The 25,242-nt window shown below is 40.1% G+C and overlaps 1 protein-coding gene across 1 annotated transcript in view; it reads left to right on the top strand.

Annotated features, from left to right (window-relative positions):
• The first annotated feature begins 977 nt into the window (after nt 1–977).
• LOC116820591 (transmembrane 9 superfamily member 2-like) overlaps nt 978–25,242 on the top strand; it is a 38,150-nt gene continuing 13,885 nt past the window's right edge. The window contains exons 1-15 of the mRNA XM_075068875.1: nt 978–1,296; nt 3,565–3,632; nt 5,299–5,392; nt 6,467–6,594; nt 6,847–6,976; nt 9,531–9,658; nt 11,167–11,278; nt 13,594–13,670; nt 14,570–14,678; nt 17,399–17,523; nt 17,629–17,645; nt 20,000–20,113; nt 20,298–20,355; nt 23,454–23,613; nt 24,931–25,082. Coding sequence (XP_074924976.1) covers nt 1,066–1,296; nt 3,565–3,632; nt 5,299–5,392; nt 6,467–6,594; nt 6,847–6,976; nt 9,531–9,658; nt 11,167–11,278; nt 13,594–13,670; nt 14,570–14,678; nt 17,399–17,523; nt 17,629–17,645; nt 20,000–20,113; nt 20,298–20,355; nt 23,454–23,613; nt 24,931–25,082 — 1,703 coding nt within the window. The 5' untranslated portion in view covers nt 978–1,065. The remainder of the gene's footprint in view (nt 1,297–3,564; nt 3,633–5,298; nt 5,393–6,466; nt 6,595–6,846; nt 6,977–9,530; nt 9,659–11,166; nt 11,279–13,593; nt 13,671–14,569; nt 14,679–17,398; nt 17,524–17,628; nt 17,646–19,999; nt 20,114–20,297; nt 20,356–23,453; nt 23,614–24,930; nt 25,083–25,242) is intronic.

The following is a 25,242-nucleotide window of genomic DNA, read 5'->3' as shown; positions in this document are numbered from 1 at the left end:
AGGGCTGAGGTGAGGGGGTGGTGCTGTAGGACTGTGGGGATGCGAGGGCAGAGGTGAGGGGATGGTGCTGTAGAACTGTGGGGATGCGAGGGCAGAGGTGAGGGGGTGGTGCTGTAGGACTGTGGGGATGCGAGGGCAGAGGTGAGGGGATGGTGCTGTAGGACTGTGGGGATGCGAGGGCAGAGCTGAGGGGAAGGTGCTGTAGGACTGTGGGGATGCGAGGGCAGAGGTGAGGGGATGGTGCTGTAGGACTGTGGGGATGCGAGGGCAGAGGTGAGGGGATGGTGCTGTAGGACTGTGGGGATGCGAGGGCAGAGCTGAGGGGATGGTGCTGTAGGACTGTGGGGATGCGAGGGCAGAGGTGAGGGGATGGTGCTGTAGGACTGTGGGGATGCGAGGGCAGAGGTGAGGGGATGGTGCTGTAGGACTGTGGGGATGCGAGGGCAGAGGTGAGGGGATGGTGCTGTAGGACTGTGGGGATGCGAGGGCAGAGGTGAGGGGATGGTGCTGTAGGACTGTGGGGATGCGAGGGCAGAGGTGAGGGGATGGTGCTGTAGGACTGTGGGGATGCGAGGGCAGAGGTGAGGGGTTGGTGCTGTAGGACTGTGGGGATGCGAGGGCAGAGGTGAGGGGGTGGTGCTGTAGGACTGTGGGGATGCGAGGGCAGAGCTGAGGGGGTGGTGCTGTAGGACTGTGGGGATGCGAGGGCAGAGCTGAGGGGATGGCGCTGTAGGACTGTGGGGATCGAGGTCAGAGGTGAGAGAGGATGGTGCCCTGGGGATGCCAGGACCGTGTTGAGGCCATTCTTTGGGCTGGATGGTGGAAGGTCAGCATGGGGGACATAGACAGACCCTGCGACCACTGCCTTTCCAGTCCAGGCCCTAGATTGGAGGAAGGTGTCAGGCAACCACCTGAGCAGGCGCTTGGCGTCATAACATGGGGGCGGGGCCATTGTTCCTTCTTCTGACCTCAGGCACAAGGTCGGGTTGCCCTGCCCGCACTCAAGATGGCGCCTGGGGCCTCATCATCTGGTGCCGAAGCGCGCAGGCGCCGAGTAGCGCGATTATGACACCGCCCCGCCAGGCGCTGAACTCGGCCCCTGCACTGGAGCTGGGTGCAGCTTCCTCGGGTCCCGGCTCGGGCTTTCCTCCCTTCCCAGCAGGCGCGACGATGAGGCTGCTGGCTGCCGGGATCCTGCTGCTGGGCTGCTCGGTTCCCCTCTGCGCCGCCTTCTACCTGCCCGGCTTGGCCCCCGTCAGCTTCTGCGAGCCCGGCAAGGATTCCGAGAGCTGCAAGGTGAGAGCGGCCCGCGGCTGCCTGGCTGGGCCAGGGCCTGGGCTCGGCGCTCCTGGGGGCGGGCATCGCTTGTCGGGGGACGCTGGGGAGCCCTGGGTGGGTGGGGGCTCCTGGTTTGATGTACCCTGCGAAGGGCTGGGGGAAGCGGGCTTGTAGGGCGGCCCTTGGCTGGGTGCGGAGTAGGACCCATAGGGGTATGGGGGGGTGTTGTACGGGGAGCCTAGTTGGGTACGGAGCACGGTCCTGTGTGGATGGGATAGGAGGATTTGTAGGGGGGCTCCTAGTGACTGTAGAGTAGGGCCCTGTGCCTGGAGTATGTATGGGTGGGAGGGTTGTAGGGGATGCCCAGCTGGGTATGGAGCAGGGCCCATATGGGTGTGTGTATGCGGAGGTGATGACCCTTTCTCAGTAGTCAAACTTAGGGATCCTTGGGGCAGTCCCTTCATGGGGCAGCAAGTGGCTCTGGTGGGAGCCCCTTTCACATCCAGTTCTCTCTTTCCTGCGGTGGGGTTTAAGACAGGGATACATCCCATGGCTTTTAGCATCTCTGGTGTGGATAAGATGTTGAACCTGCCTGTCAATCCTGGCCAGGTACTAGGTGAGAGCAAGCTGCTTCTCAGAGGAACATTGGATCTGCCATACAATTCAGCATTTCTTTGACTAGAAAACCATGAGGACTAAATTAGCTGTTATCATGCAGGAAAAAGATCTTTAAGTTAGTGTGGATAGTTCTCTGAAAACATCTACTTGTACAGCAGCAGTCAAAAAACAGATAAGAATGTTAGGAACCAGTAGGGAAGGCTAGCTAATAAGACAGAAAATATTATAAGGACACTATAAATCCATTATATGCCCACACTTTCAACACTACATGCAGTTCTGGTTACCCCATCTCAAAAAAAAGTTGTATTAAAATTGGAAAAGGTACAGAGAAAGGCAACAAAAAAGATTGAGCATGTAATAGCTTCCATATGAGGAGAGATTAGAAAGACTGGGACTGTTCATCTTAGATGACTAAGGGGGAAATGTGATAAAAGTCTATACAATCATGAATGATGTAGAGAAGGTGAATAAGGAAGTGTTATTTACCCCTTCACGGAACAGAAGAACCAAGGGTCACCCACTGAAATGTATAGGCAGCAGGTTTAAAACAAAAGAAAGGAAGTACTTGTTTACACAACACACAGTCAACCCGAGGAACTCATTGCCAAGGTATGTTGTGAATGCCAAAAGTATAACTGGGTTCAAAATGAGTTAGATAAGTTCATGGCTGTTATCGAAGATGATCAGAGATGCACACCATGCTCTAAGCCTCAAACTGCCAGAAGCTGGGACTGGGCTACTGAGGATGGATTGCTTGATAATTGCCGTGTTCTATTCATTCCCTTTTAGAGCTCTGGCACTGGCTACTGTGGAAGACAGGATAGTAGTGGCTAGGTGGGCCATTGGTCTGACACACTAAGAACGTAAGAACAGTGATAGTTTGCACCAGATTCACTAACTCTGAATGCATTTCCAAGTTAAGTTACAAAGCAGAGTTTCTGGGAACATTTTAAAACCAGGTGTTATTCACACATTTGTGTGCATGATAAACTTTTTTTTTTTTTTTTTTTTTTTTAATGTTTCTAACCATTTGTTAGGTGCCCAGAAATCCTCTTGCTTCAAACTTGTCACCTATGGAAACTTGGCAGAGGGGCAAGACTTGCATTATGATGTTGTCTTATTGCCATTGAGCCCTTCAAACAGCATGCTGGTTTCTGCTGTCATCAGACACCATGGGTGCTGAAAAAGTTTCTTTTGTGATGTGGTGCCATAAAAATGTGAGAACTTCCTGCTCAGTTCTGCAAAGTGGGCAATATACCTGTGTAGGTGTGTATCTACTAGGAAACCTGATACCTGTTTTTCAATCAGTGGTGCTGCTGTGCTGTGCTAGCACCCTGGTAAGTGCTGTTGTAGTTAGAGCTAGAGAGCTTTAAACCAATGTTTAAAAAACCTTAATTTTGTCTGAACTGGTGTTTACACAAGTGACTAGTGCTAGCTACTGTTGTGCTGCTGCTGGAAAAGAGGTGCAAGGATTTTTAGTCTAGTCAAGGTCTTTAATGTGAGTCTTCCTAGCACTGCACAGCTGAATATAAAGGATAAAAAATGAGCCTTTCTAAACATGGAATGGGTTTAACTAGTTTAAGATGCTTCTCATATGAGTGAAAGCCCTCATGACTTTTCTTGTATTACAGCATATGTTACTTATATACTTTTTCATTCTTTTAGTCAAAAATTGAGCTCTTTGTGAATAGACTGGACTCAGTAGAATCAGTTCTACCTTATGAATATGATGCGTAAGTACACTATAGTACAATTCTAGAGTATTTGAAAGCATGTTTTCTATCCTCACCTTTATTTTTTATATAAACTAAAGTAATATGATTTGTAACTTGATAAATATGTATACAGGTTGTAAAAACTGTCAGACACTTGCTAGCTGGAGGAGTAAGCCTACTACTCAGATAGGTATGAAAGGTGACAATTGGTGGAGTTATCAGGGTTCACCAGCTATGTCCTGCTAAGTAATTCAATCCCTACACTACTGGGAAAGAGGTGAAATTGCAGGGTTTTCCATTGGGGTTTTGTCCCTGGGTCCTGCTTTGGAGTTCTATGTAGACATCTGTTAGATAAAGTGGGGGTGAATTTCAAATGTATCAGCTATCTGTTATAAGACTACAGGTTTCTGTCTCTTTTCTCCCAGTGTCTCCTGATTGCTGTGAAGAGGAAAGAGGTCTTCATTACTCTGTTATGCCCCCAACCTCTGTTTTTTAGTTTTTTGGGGGGATTTTTTTGGTCCTTTTCTGTGAAAAATGTTACTGCCTGCCTTTGCTACTGCTTGTAGCTTTGCCAAGTAGAAATGTGAAATTTGTGTGATTCTTAAATTTTACTGCTGAATACACTGGGGAATAACAAGTGATATTCTTGTAAAATTTACTCTGCTCTTCCTTGGAAAAGCAATAAATAGCTGCAGAGATGCTAAAGGCTGGGTCAGTAAAACAACACTACTGCCTGGTCCACACTGGGGGATGGGGGTCGATGTAAGATATGTCAACTTCAGCTACGCTATTCCCGTACCTGAAGTTGCGTATTTTATTTCGACTTACCTCTTGTCCTCACGGCACGGGATCAACGGCCGCAGCTCCCCCGTTACTCCGCTACTGCCACTCGCCCTGGTGGAGTCCCAAAGTCAATGGAAATGCGTTCAGGGATCGATACATCGCGTCTAGATGAGACGCGATAGATCGCTACCTGCTGATCCGGTGGGTAGTCTGGATGTACCCTACACAAGTATTGCATTAAATTCTGCAGAAATTGGTGGCTTAGGCCCATACACTAGTTAGGGAAAGCTTCTTATTCACTAGTTTCAAGTGTGTTTTTTATAATGTAGATATAACTATTCATGATCTCTGTGGGTACATTTCCCTACCTTTAACTGTTTCAAGTAAAGGGGAATTTCTGGACAGGTGAATGGATCTTTTTTTGAATACTGGTATAAAAGCCATCAGATTTGTCCCTCAGAATATACACTTGCCATGTTAATTGTTTTCCATCTTTAAGGGATTTTTCTTTTTTCTTTTTAATCTTCATTTGGCATTATGTCATGCCAATAGCACTTTGTATGATTTTCTTACTACTTCTAGCCTGGAACTTATATTACTTCAATTGCTTTCTGAAAACGGCACTTTGACTACAATCTTACAGTATATATTTTAAACAATTATTGCTGGAACTATGAAGTGCGTTGATGACTGATTAAAAAAGTTACTTTGTGCAGTGAATTGTACCTAATCTGTCTGCATTTGAAGTCAGATTTTCAATGGTATATTAAGCATTGTTGGTTTAAAAAAAATCTCATGAAAACTCCTGTATCTAAAATATAGCTTAACAAATTGATCTATTTTGTAACTATAAATTTCAGCCTAAAATGTATTAACATTAAAGACTCTTAATTTTTTTCAGTTTTGACTTCTGTCAAGATGAGAGTGAAAAAAGGCCTTCAGAAAATCTTGGACAAATCCTGTTTGGAGAAAGAATAGCATCGTCACCATATAAGGTTATTCAAGCCATCCAAAGTGATTGTGGTTACACTTGGTAGTTGTAGTCTTAACCCACTTAAAAAAAAAAAAAAAATTTCTCCTTCAATAATATTCAGATGATAAAAAGCAAGGAAATAATAACTGTGGATTTTGTACTGTCACTATAAAGCAGTATCTTGGTCATAGTTAACTGAGCGCATGGGAATTGAGAATTCCATCCTAACCTGCTAACACTTTTTCCAAGGGTATTTAATTGCATGTTTTACAGAGATTATTCAAGTACGCATATGTGCAAAATTTTGGGCAACATAGAATGGAAGTTAGTTTGGTCCTCAGTATAGTTACCTTTGGACACACAATTTGATAGAGCTATTGGTGTGATGTGGCGATATAAAAATGGACCACAAGCCATTCAGAATACTTGTGAGCAATAACCTTCACTCACTTTTAGGGCTTGTATGTCCTAGGATTTTTAATTGTGTTGTAACGTGTTAACTCACATCTATAAATTCTAACCACACTGTAAAACCAGATTAGAAATATAAATGTGTGAGAACACTTCCTTAATGGAAAAGTGCGCTTCTGCAGGAAATGTCCACTGTGCTGCTGCAATTTGCCAGCATTGCCTCATAGTTTGTCATGCTCTATAGCAGCTGAAATTAAAACATAATATACAGAAGGGGCATTGTTGGTAATATGGGTAATTTCATGATGCACTGTGCTAAGTAAAGCTAATGTGATTGCTCTCTTTACTGATGCAATACTTCATCAATTTGCAGGCAGATTATTTTTAAAAACCTTATGGATGACATTTCAAATAGTTGTTTACTTGGATTATTCTAATTGTAGAGATTTATGTGCTTTTAGGAATGTACAGATGAATATTTTGCATAAGTTGTACATAAGCATTGGTTCTCAAATTGAGTTGAAACTGCTGATATGAAACCAATTTCGGCTTCAATAATTCTTTTTAGTGGGATTGGCTAGGATCTATATGAAAAATAAACTTTGATTGAAAAATAATGGCTTTTTAAAAAGGTGCTTTGGGAGCAAAATTTTAAAATTGCTCTTTTTGTGTGTTTTGGTGACAGTTTACGTTTAACAGACCGGAAACATGCAAGTTAGCTTGTACAAAATCATATGACCCAGAAGATGATGATGACAAAAATAAACTGGCTTTTTTGAAGAAAGGAATGCAATTGAATTATCAGCATCACTGGTGAGTTCAGACATCCTGTTTTGAACTATGAATAGAGAAATGAAAATTAACATAATGTAATGAGTTGTTCTGAGAGGTGACACTTTTTTATCTTTCTTCTATCCAGTAATTGTCCTTGAATATATTATTCTTTTGAGACCAAACCAAAACCTTGTTGCTTTCATTTGCATATGAAATGTAACTTAAAAATAACGGAATAATTAGATAACATTTCTTACTAAGGAGTTGCATGTTTAAAATTTCTTTGTCTAGGATTATTGATAATATGCCTGTAACATGGTGTTACCAAGTGGAAGATGAACACAAATACTGTAATCCGGGATTTCCAATAGGATGTTTTATTACTGCAGATGGCAGAGTTAAAGATGCTTGCATTATTGATGTAAGTGGTGAGAGCTTATTTCTTTAATATGGCCAGATGTGGGGCTAGCTACAAAGCTGTGGTGTTGGGGTCATGTCCTCGTTAGTCTTTGTCATGTTTTTTTGTTTTTAATAAATAACTGTGCGCTTACAGAGTGTAAAACGGGCTTGATATTCAAAACACAAATATAGTTAAATAAGCTGTACAGTATGTGCATTGACAAAGGTAAGCACACATGTAATCAAACATTCCTCATTTATATACATTATGTGGTTGTGCTGCAGTTTGTAGTAAACACTCTAGTTAAGTATCAGGGGGTAGCCGTGTTAGTCTGTATCTGCAAAAACAACAAGGAGTCCAGTGGCACCTTAAAGACTAACTGATTTATTTGGGCATAAGCTTTCCTGGGTTTTTAGAAGTGAGGTTTTTTACCCACGAAAGCTTATGCCCAAATAAATCAGTTAGTCTTTAAGGTGCCACCGAACTCCTTGTTGTTACTATAGTTAAGGGTGCAGAATAGCTTCATACATCACTTCCTGGTATAGGCTGGGTTTAAACTTTCTGAAATACGTTTTGAGACGAAACTTCATGTTTAGGCTCTGGCTGAGGGGAATTTTTAATAGTATGGGCAAAATCTGTTGTCATTTATCACTATTGCAGCTCCAGGAGCAATTGCAATAGTGGAAGCTGTAGAATAGAGAGGACTCGGTATGTGTTTTTAAAAAAGTAGCTGCATTGTTATTACCAGTGGCTAACTATGGTTACAAAATTAGGTGTTCTGATATGCACTGCCACTTCCATCATTGCTATTGCCAGTGGAAATGCACCAGTAGTGAGTGATGGTCAGAAAGCTTGCTAGTGTAAATGTAACATCCCCTCTGGATTGGTCATCTGCGGGAATTGAATAATAGATCTAAAATATCTTGGTAATTTAAACTATAGTGCAATGGATAGAGAATGGGAGTGGGGAGCATTGGAGGAAATCACCAACCCCCCTTTGTCTATTAGTAATGTAGTTAATATTGACCCTTTATTTCTAGTTATTAGTCAACAAATATAAGCAGCCATATGCTCAGTGTTACATCATAGGCAACTGAAAAGCAAGTAAGGGCTGGGGATTGAAACTCACAATTTATACTGGCTACTGACCATCTCCAGAAAAGTCAGTAGTAAACAGATCGTAGAGCACATTTTTCCAGTCCAAAAATTTAGACCAGTTCTAATCACTAAAGAATTTAGTCACTAATCATTTATAAGGCCATACTGTCCTTCACAATAAGACTCCCTTACATCACTCTAGCAGAGTAAAGAGGCCTAATATTTTTTACAACTGTTTTATACTCCTGGGGGAATTCACTAAGAACAAATAACTAAGCAGGCAGGCTACTACATTTTGCTCTGTCTAAGGGAACAGAGCCTGCCCCTCCACATCGAGTGCCACAATAGCGAACAAGAGTGTCTATGTCTGTCTCTCTCACATGCATGACTACCTGCCCCCACCCCAATGGTGATTTATGTCTTTATTGGCTGCTGTGGGTGCCTAAACCAACATGCCTGCACTGCTGGGGAGGGGGGGCATGACCATTTTTGCAACTTACCTTTGCTTCCCTGTCAGAAGTCATTTTTCTGCGAGGAAGCAAAATCTGCAGGGGCCATGAATTGTGCACAAGCACAGTGATGCAGAATTCCCCCAGGAGTAATAGACTATTCAGCTGAAGAACCACATGTGTTAGGTTAGAGATGGTACTCACATGTCTATGCTCTAGCCCAGTGGTCCTCAAACTTTTGAGGGTCACGGCCCCTGCCCTATCTGCATCCCACCATGGCTGAGAGCAGGGTTGTGGCTTGTGGGGGGAAGGTGATGTGGACAGGGGTAAAGGGGCTGAGGCCTGGGTCATGGCTGGGGGTAGGTCAGAGGCCAGCAGCGGGGCTAGGGACAGAGCCGTGGCCAATGGCTGAGCCTGGGGGTGAGAGTGGAGTTGCAACTTGGCTATGGTGATGGCTAACAGCCAGGCCTGGGGCCATGTGCGGACCTGCACCAAGGCTGGAGATGGGACAGGAGTGGGGCTGGGAGCCAGGGACTGGAGCAGAGCTGGGGGTGAGGGAAGGGGCTGGGTGGTGGTCCCTCCCCACCTTGTGTGGAGGCTGGCTGGGGCCCCACTGTGCACCCCTCTCCCCCCAGATTCCTCTGTGCCCTCTGGGAACCTCTGCTCTAGCAACTAGATGGGGGACAAAGAGCTACAGTTTGTGTGGGTTACGTGGAGATGATCAAGAGTGAGTAGACTTAAATCTGGACTGGAGTGTCTTATGATGACCTTGGAAGGCTGATGTAGACTCCTTTAAACCTTGTGGAATATAAAGTTTATCCATTACCTTTATTTTCTTTGCTTTTTGTAGATTTGTTACCTTTCTAATGTCTATTTTGAGAATATAGAGAAAATACTCCTCATTCCTCCACCCCTTCTGTGTCTCCCCCACTTGCCCCCAGTATTCTTTTATTTTGGAGTACTTGCATCTTTGACCATAATGTTACCTCTCTCCTGGAAATGTTTTTCAAACCTGTAATATTTTGCAGTCTCAGTTTCACAAGTGGGACACTTTCTATCTCTTCAACCATGTTGACATTACAATCATGTACCATAGCGGGAAAGATGAAAGCTGGCCTGGAGCAAGACTGGTAATGGCAAGACTGGATCCAAAAAGGTAAATACTAGTACATGACATTTTAATGTGCTTCAGTGTCTTCAACCATGTGTAGGGAAGCTAGAAATTACAGTTGAAATAAACCAATTTCTGTCTTTCTGAAAAAATGTCTGTGATCTGTTGACTATTGTAAATCTTTGAATACATTGATGCATCTTCCTTACTTTATTTTTTAAAAGTAAAAATGAATGGTGTGGAGAAAATGAATGGAACACAAGAACCAGGGGGTCATCCAATTAAATTAATAGTCAACAGGCTTAAAACAAAAAGACGTACTTCTTCATACAACACAGTTACCCTGTGGAACTCATTGCCATAGGATGTTGTGAAGGCTAAAACTATAACTGGGTCTAAAAAAAGAATTGAAATACATTCCTGGAGGATAGGTCCATCAGTGGCTATTATCCAAGATGGTCAGAGATGCAACCCTATGCCTTGGGTGTCCCTAGGCCTCTGACTGACAGCTGCTGGGACTAGATGATAGGGGATGGATCACTTGATGATTTCCCTATTCTGTTCATTTCCTCTGGCATGGGCCGCTATTAGAAGACAGGATAGTGGGCTAGATGGACCATTGGTCTGATCCTTTTATAGCCATTCTTATGTTTAGTGGTAATAAAACTGACTCAGAACATTCAAAGAGCACTATTAAATGAAGGCAATTTCTCTGGTGTACGTCAGCTTTCTCTTCATGTCAGTTTTGGCTACAGGGCTGTGGCAAGAATGTGTTTTCCTATTATCCTCATAGATGTGTGTTCCTATTATCCTCATAATCAGAAATGGCTAAACCATGTTTGCTCTAACTTTCTAAAGCAGGGAGGGCAAACTACAGCTTGCGGGCTACATCTGGCCCGTTAGACCTTTTGATCCATCCCTCAGCTCCCCTCCTCACACCCTCCGAACCCCTTGATCCCAACCCAGAGCCCCCTTTTATACCTCAAACCCCTCATCCCCAGCCCCACTCCAGCACCTGCACCCCAACTGGAGCCCTCACAACCCTCCCCTGTACTCCAATCCCCTGTACCCCAACCTTCTGCCCCAGCCTGGAGCCCTCCCATCCTCTGAACCCCTCGGTCCCAGCCCCACCCCAGAGCCTGCATTCCTGCCCGGACCTCCTTCCTGCACTCTGAACTTTTCATTTCTGGCCCCACCCCGGAGCCCTCACCCACTCCCAGATCCATACTCCCAATTTCATGAACATTCATGGCCCGCCATACAATTTCCATACCCCGATGTGGCCTTCAGGCCAATTAGTTTGCCCACCCCCTGTTCTAAACCTTCAAACCAAACCCTTCACATGTTCAGAGGTGAAATCCATTTTGATGGTGGGAATAGGAAGGTCTGTTCTCAATAAAGAAATTATAAAACTGGTGGGAAAAGATTTTTTTTTAAAAAAAAGTTAGATGGCCAAATGTTTCACATATTAGTCTTAATACTTTTAAATAACTGTGAAGTTCTCTACCCAATCCAGTTGGTATGAATCTTACTTAAAATTTCTGTCTTGCTAGCTACAAACATACAGATAAAAACAATTTAAATTGTGGAGGTCCCCCTATGGAGATTCCTGGGAAATTCACGAACAAACTGGATTTGATCTACACTTATTCTGTGAAATTTGAAGTAAGTATATTAACGTTTTGGAACAAATCTCCTAAACTGTTTGGATCCAAGTTCTTTCTGGCTGTTATGTATTTATTCAGTATAAATGTTTCCCCTGTTTTAACACAGTTTTATGAATATTAGTGTGAGGAACAACTTGGGAATGTAAGCAGTTCTGTAGCTAAGAAATATTAAACATCCAGTCCCAAAGTTCAGAATGCAGTAGGAGAGCACTATGAAAAATTACTTCCAGAAGCAAATTTCTCTGTATACAAGTAAAAAGATGGCTTTAACTACCAACTCTGAGTTTGAAAGCCACACAGGGCTTTTCTTTGATCATGCATCATCACTATTGAAAATATTACAGGTTAAATTATGCCTTCAGTTACAACAGAGCAATCCACCTGTCCTCAAATTTTAATCTGCAACTGGAACTTTAACTGTCTTTCTGATGGTTAAGAATGAAATGGAATCCAGGTCACTCTTCTGAAGCTTCATTGGCTTTTCAGTGTTAATAGGAGTAAAATTAAGTAAAACTTAGATTTGGCATTAAAGTTGGCAAATCCAGCTCTAAATACAGGGAACAGAGGTATTGGTTCATGTAACTCTTCTACATAGTCACTGTTCATAGTGGATTGCTAACTGAAGCAACCCTCATATTGGAGAAAATATATTTATATATAAACTTTCTTGGAGACATTTTTGATTTTATAGTTTACCTGCTTTAATGTATCAGTTTATAGTGAGTACATTTTCTTAGTTCTTGTCCACTGAGTTGCTGTCCATCTGATTTGAAAGTGCCTTTGTTATAATTTTACCCAGAACTTGCAAGCACTAAGTTAACTACTTGATAAGTGGCTTTGAAAACAGAGTGCTTATTTCACCTAATACATCACAGGCAATAAGTAGCAAATTGTACTTGTGAATTGCTTTTACCCTAATCTGAAAAGTAAACTCTTATGGGTGTGAGGATAGTTCAGTTTCCCTGTTGCTTCAAAAATTGGTACCTTAGGGTTCAGCCTACCCTAAGAAGTGGCAGTTATGGTTTGTTTTTGTGATATAAGACACCTGTCTACTAGGAATTGGATTGAGAGCACTAGTTCATTTTGCAAAGGCAGCGGTACAGCTGACATATGATAATAGCTTTCATTGTCCACCCATCTGAAGTTGACTTGAACCTATGACCTTGAGGTAATAGAATATAGAGCCTTGGACTTTTCCCTTGAGCTATCCTTAGACTTGCTGATGTTGCTACATGGATGAGCCTCCTGTCTATTAACGTGTTTAAATCTTGAGGATAAATTGCAAATTGTAATTGTAATGTTGTTCAGTAATTTGCAAAATGGGTTATGCATTTGGGACATCTGTTCTTTCAGCAAGTCGATAATTCCTGCTAGTTCAGATATTTCCAGCAGATGTCAATATTTACATCTTTAATATCAGGTACACTTAAAATTGACTATCTGCAGTTTGCTGTCATTAAGCTTTACTTTTAGATATAGTCAGAATGCATTTTTCTAAGGAAAAAAGACTATTTATTTAAAATTTAAATTAATAAACCAGTAAAGTCAATAATGACAGTTTTATGGATCCAGGACACTTACTTTTCAAAAGTAAACTAAGTCCATTTCTTAATAATAATGGCTTCATGACTTCTTGTTGCACCTGCATTGTTTTACTTTGGCCACTGTTTTGTCAGTCTGATCTTGCACCCTGCACACTGAGGAGGCAGAAATCTGCACTCTGTTCTACAGCAGTTGACTTCTGGTAATGACGCCATGATAGACTGACATCTTGACCCATTTTGAAAAGTTGGGCTTTCAGACCTGTGCGTGTGCAAAAATGCACATTTGTATGTGCTGTATTGCAAACAGCAAGTGCACAAAAGTTCAATTGGATGCTAAAATAGTAAATTGTGCACAGTTTTCTGAAAATCTGATCCAGCGAATCATGACCTATTTACCAAAGTGTGAGATGGTAACTTCATGGAGTAGTTTGATGAACTCACATGAACAGGTGAGTTCAATCTTATGTTGTATAATTTTACTCTGAAGAACACTGATCAATATAAACTGTGCCCCAAAACATTGCACATAATTCAAAAATTACAGGCAGTGAATAGTATAAAATAAGTTACAGAGAAGGACAAAGTCATAAAATAAAGCAGTCAGAAGAAGAGACTGAAGAGTATAAGGCAGGGGAAAGATCTGTATCTAATGTGAAGATTGGAGTCAAGTAGATTATGCATACTCACTAATTTTAGGAAGTGGCATCAAAACATTTACTCCTCCAAAGCCATTTTTTTGTTTAATTGTCTTGTTTCAACTTGTTTATAGGAAAATGATATCAAGTGGGCTTCCAGATGGGACTACATTTTGGAGTCTATGCCACATACCAACATTCAGTGGTTTAGGTAAAAATTTTAATTTATGGAGTGACTAAATCTTGCAGTGAAGCACAAAGATCTTGTCCTGCAGTTTTCAGGATATGTAACTCTTACATGTACAATGAAGTCTGTTAGTTTCCAAGCAAATGAATTTCCTTGTTTCAATATATGAAGTAACTTTTATCAGTCTTGGATCTCTTGAGCAACTAAAGTATTGTATGTCACCAAAGGAATGTGCCATTAATATCCAAAAGCAAAGTAAAAACATGGAGATTACTTTATCATCCTGTTCTGCAGAGCTTTTGGAAGGTGACTGCCCATCAGTTTTCTTGCCATTACTGTCTGGCTTACTCTGATGTACAGATCTTTATTTGGTAAAGTTTTGTTTTTAATATTAGCTGCTGCTGTTAAATACAAAAAATACTGTCAGTGAGTTTTTTATGCTGAAGAATGTACCAAAAGAGCTGTTTATGAATTAATGTATCATTTGTACAGTAAAGAGGAAAATGCTGTGCTGTACATAAATGCTAAAAAAAGCAATATATATTATACATGAAATAATTTATCTGATAGTTAATATGTAACTAATTTGTTTAATGGAATTATATAGAGTTGATTATTTCATATATATAAAATCCATTTGGTAAAAACCAGTTGGCTTGAGATTCTCTAGAATTCTCTGCTCTTCGGCAGAATGGCTTTGCAGGGGCTTTCCTATTTTTTATATAGTAGTATGTCATATTATAATTTATTTTTTCTGTGTAGGAAAACATTAAAATACCTGACATAATGATTTGTACAAAAACTTGATATCCAAAAATCTGCTTCAGACTTTAGATGTGCACATATTATGACTATTGCAGTGCATATGCTGAAGTCTGAAAAAGCAGATGGAAATGTTTTTTACTTTTTTTCTTAATCTACAGCATAATGAATTCCCTCGTAATTGTTCTCTTCTTATCTGGCATGGTGGCTATGATCATACTGAGGACTCTTCATAAAGATATTGCAAGATACAACCAAATTGACTCTTCTGTGAGTAGAACTCTTACGGTTTTTAGATCTCATTTTCTATGACAAAAAAATAATCTATTAACTGCAGTTTTGAATGCAGTCTAGGGGGTCAGTATAAGTAATATGAAGACATATCAGCTCTTTGGGAGTAATAAATGGCCTACTAAAATTTCAGATTCTCTAAAGAAGGGAGTATTTGGTGTAGATATGATTAAGAGGCTCAGTTTTCCACCTCGACAAACCTTTTAATGTGGAAGGACAAACTTTAGGGGTAAGCAACGCTGAGGTGTGGGTGCCACTCAGATATTTCAAACAACTTAATGTTGAGTGCCTGTGCACATACTTGGATGCCTTGTGAGGGACACTAACAAGTAAATCTGTAATGCGTCATGTGATGGCTACAAAGGCAAGCTGCGAATTTCTATACTGCTATACGTAGGTTTCTGTGAGTCCGTTGTAATGGTAAAAAACAAAATCATTCTGCTTCTGTTACTGGTTAAATTTATCAACCTGAAGTGAATTTGGTACAACTTTGTTCCTTTTTTAAAAGTGCAAATAAACGTGTTCTCTGAAGTCCTATTGTAATCTTAATGAAATATTTTATGAACAGGTTTGTTTGATTTGTGCACTGGATGGGGAAAGGACTGTGTCTGCGTTTTAAATCTAAAGCATGAGGTTCATGGACATAAAACTATCATTTAGAGAATTGTTTTCTAGTAATCGTCAGTTATAGATGTAAACCTCTTCATTTTAAGGCCTAAACATTGCATATTTCAAACCTACTTGCTTTACAGGTTTGAAATACCAAGCTTGCAGTAGGACATTGAATTTTTATCCATAGTGGTCTAACTGCAGTTTCTTCTAGATGGTGGGACCAGGTTCAGCTCTGGCATAAGCAGATGGAACTCCGATTTTAGTGGAGTTGTACTGAAAACAACAGTTGAACCTTCTCATAGGCAGTGTGGCTCTAAGTCCAATGCAGTAGTTCTTTCAGGGTATATCTACACTGCAATAAAAAACCTGTGACAGCAAGTCTGAACTTGGGTCAATTGACTTGGGCTTGTGGGGCTCAAAATATCAGTGCAGACATTTTGGCTTGGGCTGGAGCCTGGGCTCTTAAATCCACCCCTTTGCTTCTTAGTAGGCTTACTAAAAATCCAACTCCACTGAGTGAGGAGTGCTCTGGTTCACATCAGACAAATCAGGGGCGCAGGTTGCCCAGCTGATTGGATTTTTTTCAGACATACAGCACAGATAATGAATCAACTTTCAGAGCAAAGTTGGTGGTGGTACCAGAATCTGCTGTTTTCCAGGGAAAGTATTTTTGCTGACTAATTTCTCGTGGGAAATCTAACTCATATACTTTCACTGGTTAAACCTTTCCAAATGTGCCAATAGAAAGTGTTTGCCTCGTCCCCTGTTGGATTGGAATAGAAGGCATGCATTTAGGAAGTCCATCCTGAAAAAGGGATATTTATTTATTCGGTTAAACTAAATTAAAAATAAGCATTTGTTTCAGGCAACAACCTTTAAACCAATGCTTTGTTTACTTACTGATTTATGAAAAAAGGCTTAGTAAGGATAACAGAAGCTTCTTGCTTTTGGAAATAAGAACCAGATTTATGTGGACTCCTACAGCAAAGTGCACTGTACTTTTGGGAAAAGAGCAACTAGAAGACTTCTGTCCTGGAGGAGAATGTATTATAATACTGAGTTTGGAAGCATTTCATCCATGTTCCCTGATCCCTGATTCTGGACCTATGGTTTCTGTTTCCCTGCTAACATAACACTTGCTGTAAAACTGTTTTCTAAACACATTTTAAAAAAGAAAAATCCCACTTCTAGCATACTCTCAGCTCTTGAGAGTAATTTATCAACAAGGTGGACACAAAGCTCCTCACTGGGAAGATGATAAAATGTTTCAAGGGAAATGAAGAGATGTCTTTGTCACTAACTAAGCTGCTGTGCATTGTCATGCAGTTCTGTTTCCCTTCCTTCCCACCTCTTTTCTGTTAATGTTTGATTTTTGGTACCAAACACCCCAGGGAAATATTTACTGATTACATTTAGGCTGTATGATGTGTAAGGAACCCAGCATTCTTTGTCTGAATGAGGCACAGGTATTTTAGCAAGGGCCAAATTTGTTGGAAACTACCAGTTTTTCAGAGTTGGCTGCTGCTTAGTTCCTCCAGACTGATATTCGCTAAGATTCAGAGACTACGTTAGTTTATTTAGCAACATGACCGCAAAATGGTGAAGAACACTATGGTCTCAACTCAAGAATTAACAGGCAAGATATTTGGAGCAGAGGGAGCCCAAATTTGCACTTATGAGGTAAAGCAAAAAACCTGTCATTCCTTACTGTTATAGTTACTGAGACTGATATGCTTTGAGACAAGTGAAAGAGATAAATTTTTAAACCAATGTGAACTGTTGTATACCAAGTTAAATTTAATGGAATGTTTTGTTTTGCTTTATGTTCACACTGACCTTATGAGGATCTTTGCTAATTACATTGTTTCTCTGCTACTCTCAAATGCAAGTAGTTTCATCATAAATCTTGCCTATTTCTTTCAGTAAACCATGAGGGGACGGTAAAATCAGTGAGTGATGAATCAATGCAATTAGCCTGTCTTTGGAACCAAACTGAAAGTTAATCAAACTTTGAAAGCATGTTTCACATCTTGCATGTATTCACTGCTGAATTATGTATATTTAATAAAGATGTTTCTATTATGCAGGAAGATGCTCAAGAGGAATTTGGTTGGAAGTTGGTTCATGGAGATGTATTTAGACCTCCAAGGAAGGGAATGCTGTTATCTGTCTTCCTTGGGTCAAAGGGAACGCAAATTTTCATATATGACTTGTATTACTCTATTGTAAGTATCCTTAAGGTTTATTAAATAATTTTCGTACCTTACACTCTTAGTGTAATTGTAAGAGACAAGAAAGTAATTTCTGGCATTGCTAGTCTATTCCTTTTTAGTGGTTAGCAAAGTCCTTTATTTAAGAAAAGAAAAATACACTGCTTATAGTAATGACCGCAGATCACTTGGTAATAACACTATTTGCAATAGTGTTTGAGCATTTTCGCAGGCATGCTTTCTATTAGGCTAATTCACATGCCTCTAGATCTATAGGAAGTGATGTAGCACCAGTGCAAATATCCCCTTTAAAAAGTTGTTAAAAATTATACTAGAAAGTCCACACTTACTCATCATGGTCCAATAATACCTGAATAAACCCTACATAGTAATAAGGTAAGTTCGAACACGTTTAATCAAAGCTCTAACACTTTCCGGAACACATGTTTTCTGATAAATTTGATGCAACAGCCTTTCCATAAAAAAGAACTTGAGTATGTGCCAGTAAAATGGCACTGAGACAATGCTCATGTAACTTGAGCTTGGTTCAAACTCCTAGATACAGCCATAACATTGTAATCTCCTACAAATTAGTATATTTCATTGTTTCATATAAATCTTTTACAACTCTCTTTGTTAGTGCACAGTAAAATACTGGAACATACTGAGCTTTATATGTTTTTATAGCACTTTGTATTAAATAGTTTGTTCTAAATTGTATGTACCAGCAAAACATTATCTTCCTTATATCTTGATGCCAAGCAAAAAACAAATTCTTTGATTAAATGTTTCAGGCCAGAGGACTGGTCTACAGTAAATACAGATAGAAGTCCAGATAAAATGGTAGCAAATTCAGACTGACCTTCAGTACTCACTGTTATCAATAAACATCTTATGCAGGAAAAAAGGGTAGCCTGTTTTCCTTTTTAGCATAGGTTGTTAAGCAGAAGAGTCAGTATACACTTGTCTTGATCCTCCTTTAAAATATATTCTTGCCATATTTAACAGCATACTGTAAGATGTTGGCTTTCCCTTCTGACTTGTTTTTAAGCTTGAATTTTAATAAAGATTCCTGTGTGGTGCAGAGCATGAACAAGGAACCTCAGTTCTGTAGCCTTTGACTCCCATAGAGCATAGACTTGCCAGTGGCCTGAAGGCTGATTATGTAGCTGTTCTGCCAAGACCATTATCAATAAACAACAAGGAAAATTTCATAAAGTCTAGACCGTTGTGATGAAGATTTTCTGCCTTGTTGATTGTTCATTAAAAGTAGAAATGAATATGGGGAGAGGAATAACTTTTATATTCAATATTTTAAATTTTAAAAAAAAAATCACATCAACAAAATCCCAGTACTCTTTGACTAGCCCAAGTAGGATACTCATGTACAGGTTGACGAAACAAATCCATAATGTAAGGTGTGTGATTATGATTCTGAGTCTCTAACATTCTGTTGGTCGTCTTCTGTTTTAGAGTTTAAAAACTTGGTCAATTATTTTTAACAGTGAAAATAGCAACTTTGTCTTTCCACTTCATCAGTTCTTCTTTTTTTGTTAGAAGATCAGAATATGAAAACCTTCACCCCAACTCACTTCATACCTAGCTGACTAACATTTCACACAGAGCATTACTTTTCTGAGTTCTAGTTCAGTATCCTTTTCTCTCTTCCTAATGTGTTTAAATGTAAGTATAATTTACCTTTTTATGTCTTCATAAATTGGTCCTTCCAAATCCATGACAGCTCTTGGAGTCTATTTCCAAATACAAACATTTCACGTACCACCAGTTACAGGAGTCTGTAATTGAATAACTGCTGTTCAACTTGGGGGTTGCCCTTGCAGTTTGTTCAAGAACTCCCTTTTTTAAATACGGGGACCTTATTTTTCAGATGGTCCACCTTGTTCCTGAGGATAAGCATTGTCCATCATGGGAGTTGTGATAGCCTTTGTCTGGAGTTTGAAGTTTCTAAATCAGTTACTTGAAGATCCAGTCCAGTTATCTTCATGCTTCTTATAACTACCTTTTTAAAACTTAAGTCACTGCCTTTTACTACTCTGGGCCTATTTTTCTTGGACAACTCTTATGGCATGTATTAAACTCTTATGGTTGCCTATGCAATAAATGTACTCTTACAGAAGCATCATTTTTTAAGCTTTTGAAAGCTGATTTCCAAGCTGAAATCTCATGGCATAGTTGTTGGAGGAGCAGAGACTTCAACCATATGCCTCTTTTGAAGCTTTTAGTCACAAGAATCTTTGCCTTTTGAGTATGAAGTGAAAATGTCCAAGCATTTGGTTCAGAGTTGTGCCCAGAGTGGTGTGCAGTTATGACTAGTCAGTATGTGTGTGTCTGTTAACATACACACATACTGTCTCAGTGAACTGGATAAACCTGTGCGCTATGGTGTACGTTATACAATTTGCTAATAAAATGTGTTGACAAATGGCCTATTCTTTCTTTTCACATCTTTAGTTCTAGCTTGCCTTGGCTTTCTTTCTCCTGCCAACCGAGGAGCTTTAATGACCTGTGCAGTTGTACTGTGGGTCTTGCTGGGAACTCCTGCTGGTTATGTATCTGCTAGAATGTATAAAAGTAAGTACCATTGCTTATTTTGTATGATACAACACGTTAAATTCAGAATTGCCAGGCATTATATGTAATTCAAGTTGGAGCTGATGTCTCAGATATTGGATCTGCTCCTTGCTGTCATACTGCAAAATATTTATAAAAGGTGTTACATTTGAAACTATAGTAATGATTTTTACTTATTCCTCAGCATTTCGAGGCGAAAAGTGGAAGACAAATGTTTTGCTGACAGCTCTGTTGTGCCCTGGGTTAGTACTTTTTGTTCCTTACTCTTATGAACTTGTTCTTTTCTGTATTCTTGTATATAACTCAGTTACCACAAATAAAGAAAATACTGATTTCTTAGCACAGAACTCTTTCTAAAGGGCTGTGCCATTGCCTTTATTGCTTCCCAGCTTGATTTTCCTTTCTACACAGAACATCTTAGAGTGGGAAGAAAAGCTTGTAAATCACAGCCTGCATTTGGAGAATTTGTGAATTGCATAATGTTCTAGAGCATGGCTTCTCAACCTAGGGGTCACAACCACCCTCCCTTCCTTCATAAGTAGTCCCAACACTATGGAAGTGGGGCCTGAAACATGGGTTTTTGTTGTTGTAAGATGAGGTCGTAGCATGGAAAAATTTGTGAACTGTTGACTTAGTTGTATTGTTGCTAATTTAGTTAATCCTGATGCAATACAACTGCTCTTAGATTACAGCACTGAGTATTTTCTAGATAATCACTTTAGCATAGTAGGGACTATATTTCATTGTGAATGCATGGCTTATTACGGTGGCTTTTTGGAAAGGCTATTCTATCTAGGGCACCTTTTTTATAAATCAGGGCTAGATCCTATCCCCATTGAAGTCAGTCAGACACTATTCATACTTAATATACGGAAAGTAGGGTTAAATCTGAGGTTGTAAATTTAGTTCCTTACTAATGTGGTACAAAGAACAAGATAAAGTATTTGTATCTTGAATATATTGGAATGTTCTTCTGGTGAAACTATGTAATAGGGACATTAGTGTTCTATACAAAATTGTTTTTATGACTAAAATAGCAGCTATGTTCTACTGCAGTGAATTATCTTGCTAAAGACAGGACAAGAGAATAGTTCATGAACAATATGATGCTCTGCATGTATAGCTTTTAAAATTGGGTTTTGAAACATTTCATTTGGAAACTAGGGTTTTGGGTATGTTTTTGTCTATGTACCTAAAAAAAAATCAAAAAAAAAATCATTTAAAATTAATGTTGTATAGACAATTGTACTGGAAACCTTAGAGGTAATTTGAAGTGGTCCTTTAAGACAGAAGGTTGTCTATTGGAGGTTGTCCTTGGTACAGCTTTCTGGGTGGGTGGGTGTGTGGTAGAGTGGAAAATAAATGTATATAGGAGATTATTGGCATAGTGAATAGCTAAATTAATTTTTCTGATTTGTGTTCAGTAAATAACTTGAATTTGGCTTCAGATTTTTATTCTAGATAACCTGTTTCAGAATGGAGTTTAACAAGATCTGTTTTCAATAAAAGTCTCTATCTTTGAATGAAGACAGATGAAAAATAGAATTAATAAAACATGGCTTGGTTTGAATAAACTAGAATTGGATCGGATGAAACCTGATTATTGGGTAACAACTGAATCTGTTGTATTTCTATGTGGAACTCTTATTCCTAAACAAAATGTGCTTCAGTCTCCCTGCTGTCATTTAGATATCTTCACAGTGCTGAGGGTGTTTATCTGTAGAAAAAACATCATGCTGATAATTTAAACTCCAGAATATATTCAGTTTCATAGAGGAAGCAGAATGATTGGGATTGGTAAAACAAGAACAGATGTCTTGATTATGCTGTGCTTGTTCAGTGAAACTGCATAATGTCATAAACAGCCCAAGGCAGTTATATACTCAGTAGGCTGAGTTTATATACAGAATATTTTTCCTTTATCTTTGGAAGGGAAGAGGCAGAGATTGGATTACTGACATGGACAAGATCTAAAATATACCATGCAGGGTTTGCTTTAACTGCATTTGATGGCACATTTATAAGATGCTACTCACAGAAGTATTTGGGAACCATTTGTGCAATGGCTTGCCCACTGCTTTTGTTTTGCATGACGTTGTCCAATACAGTGGAATGTGTAACTTCCTCTGAGACTAGTGTGAATTCTTCCATATGAGTCCCAGTGAATGGTTCATTTGGCAATGCCCCTTCTTGGGACTGATGCTTCTCCTGTACCCTGGATGGTGAGAATTGATGCAGGTTCCCAGATGAGGTTCTCTGTCAAGGTATTTTATTGCTTTATTACTCAGAGACATGTTTGAAATTTTAATCACTTCTCTCAAATAATTTAAGCTGGGTTTCAGTCTCATTTGTTGAAAGGATTTTCAGAAAGCAGGTGGAGAGGGTGAGGAGAGCATGACGTAAATCTTCTTAATTTCCAAAATCGAAGTCTTTAAAACTTTTTATTTTTTATTTATTTATTTATTTTTTGAATGAAGGGTTTCGAGGAATAAAATGGGGTGAGGAAGTTGTTTGCTTTGTGACATAATTCTACACTAAAAGTGCAAGAAGACTGTCCAGAAGAGGACTTCTTCAGGCTTAGAAAACCAGCCTCTAAGGGTTAGCAAACTCTGAATAGTTTTTTTATTTTTATAGATTTTGAAAAAATGAAGATACCGTGCTGATTAAATCGAAGAAATAACACACTCTTGCTTCAGTAGCTTAGCTCCTTTTGAAACTGCGAATCTCTTAAAATCGTACAAAGATGTAATGTTGTTGAACTAGCACACTTTTTTGTTTACTTTTTGTGTATTGTGTCCCATGGCTGAAGAGAGATTTGGTTGTAACAATAAGCTTTTTCTAAGATTAGCCTATGGTAGTCCTGATGTAGTTCGTCGTATCTTGAACAGTGGGTTTTGCCAGCAATGACTGAATTTGGCAGAAGGAATAACAGGTTCATTAGAAAAGAGCTATTTAAAAGCATTACCAGACAATTAGCAGTGATGGGAAAGGAAGGGCTGGCAAAATACAGTACAGTCAAGAGAGTATTTGCTAAAACACACCATGTAACGTTTTTTGTGATAATGGCTCTTCACATTTTCTTGGTTTATTTATAGCCAATTAAAGGTCTTCCAAATAAGTGGCCTTATTGCTAAAAGACCCTAAAGATCAGAAACAATTAGCTGTTGAAAGATAATTACCACTTTTTATGTATTAGCAGTGAAACAATATTGCATGATTAGAGAATGAAATAGACTACAAGTGAATATTCATAATCCTTTAGTTTTATGAACCATCTTAAAATATTTAATTCTCTTCTGATTTTATGCTGCTAATGAGAAAATTCTGGGTTTTTTTTCAGAATTGTCTTTGCTGATTTCTTCATTATGAATCTGATTCTGTGGGTGAAGGGATCATCAGCTGCCATCCCCTTTGGTACACTGGTTGCTATCCTGGCAATGTGGTTTGGAATTTCCGTCCCATTAACCTTCATTGGTGCATATTTTGGATTCAAAGAAAAGGTAGTTTTTCAGTACATTGTTTAAGTGTGTCTTATCTGCTACTCAGCATAATACCACTACTGTTCTAACATTAAGTATTTATTCATGCCGTGTTAGTGTGTTAGCTGTCAACATCAAAACAACAAAATTTGGCTAAGATGCATATGGCTGTCCATTCTGAAATGAACTGTTTTCCAACATCTGATCTTTTTACATGGTGGACAAGAATACAAACTGATTTTCAAAATATTTTTCTGGCCATTCAGGATCTCTCTTCTCTTCTAAGAAAACATATTTATTGACATTCCTCTTGTCTATACAGTATGTGTGCAATAGTCCTCTGAATTGTCAACACATCTAGAAGAAAATCAGTAATTCCATCAAAAACTAAATAAAGACCTCTCCCTTCTGCATGTGAAATTTACTAGGTCACCACTGAAGTAGAATTTCCAAAAAAATCACTGTTTGTTGGTTTGTGTATTAGTTTGTAATCTTCAGAGATGTGGCTTATGGCTAAGGCTGCAAGTCTGTCATGGAAGTCACAGATTCTGTGACTTTCTTTGACTTCTGCAGCGGCCAGCAACAGCAGTTTGGGTGTATGGAAGGGGGCTCAGGGCTAGGGGTTGAGGGGTGGGGGGCTCCCCAGCTCCCACTGGCATGACCCTGCAGCTAGTAGGTGGTAGAGGCACCAGGGGGCTCTGCATGCTGCCAGTGCCTGCATGTCCTGCCCCCCGCAGCTGCCATTGGCTGCGGTTCCCAGTTAATGGGAGCTGCGCAGCCAGCACTTATAGTAGGAGCAGCGCACGGAGACCCCTGAACCCTCCACCACATAGGAGCTGCAGGGACGCAGAGCCAGGTAGGGAGCTCCTGCCAAACCTGGCTTCCAGCACCAGCGGCAGTCCCGTGCCGCCGTCGCCCTCCCCCAGCACCAGCAAGTGTGGCCTGGCCCTCCTCCCCTAGCACCAGTGGGGTCCTGGGCCACCTCCCGCAGTGCCCCTGGACCACCCCATCCTGTGCACTCGCAGCCCCCCGCCCAAGTTTTAGTTAAGGGTTTATAGGAAAAGTCATGGACAGCTCACTGGCCATGAATTTTTGTTTACTGCCTGTGACATGTCCATGACTTTTACTAAAAATATCTGTGAGTAGAACGTAGCCTTACTTATGGCACAGTTTATGGATAAATATAATGGGAGAGTTAAGCATGTCAAGTTCCAAGGAGCTGATGTTAGGAAAAAATCATCTTAAGTGTCTTTAATTCTTTTAACACTTTCCTATCTTACTTTGTTACTATGTTATTTCCAGTTTTGTCTTTTTTAATTGTATTAATTTCTCTCAAAGCCTATTGAACACCCAGTTCGTACAAACCAGATCCCTCGTCAGATCCCAGAGCAGTCGTTTTTCACAAAGCCGTTGCCTGGTATCATCATGGGTGGCATCTTGCCATTTGGTTGTATTTTTATTCAGCTTTTTTTCATTCTAAACAGTATTTGGTGAGTATTATTTTTGCTTGATAGGTAGCCTGGGCTGTCAGCTCAAAAATGCAGGGTCGCCTGGTGGGGGGCAAGTGGGGCAATTTGCCCCCGGCCCCACAGGGGCCCATGAGCCACTCTGAGTTTTGTGTGCTATGGTCCCTTCACTCACTCTGGGTCT

This window comes from Chelonoidis abingdonii, chromosome 8 (assembly GCF_003597395.2).
Source record: "Chelonoidis abingdonii isolate Lonesome George chromosome 8, CheloAbing_2.0, whole genome shotgun sequence".
Lineage (NCBI taxonomy): Eukaryota > Metazoa > Chordata > Testudines > Testudinidae > Chelonoidis > Chelonoidis abingdonii.
The sequence above is the reverse complement of the archived record's forward strand: the minus strand, read 5'-3'. Positions and strand labels throughout refer to the sequence as shown.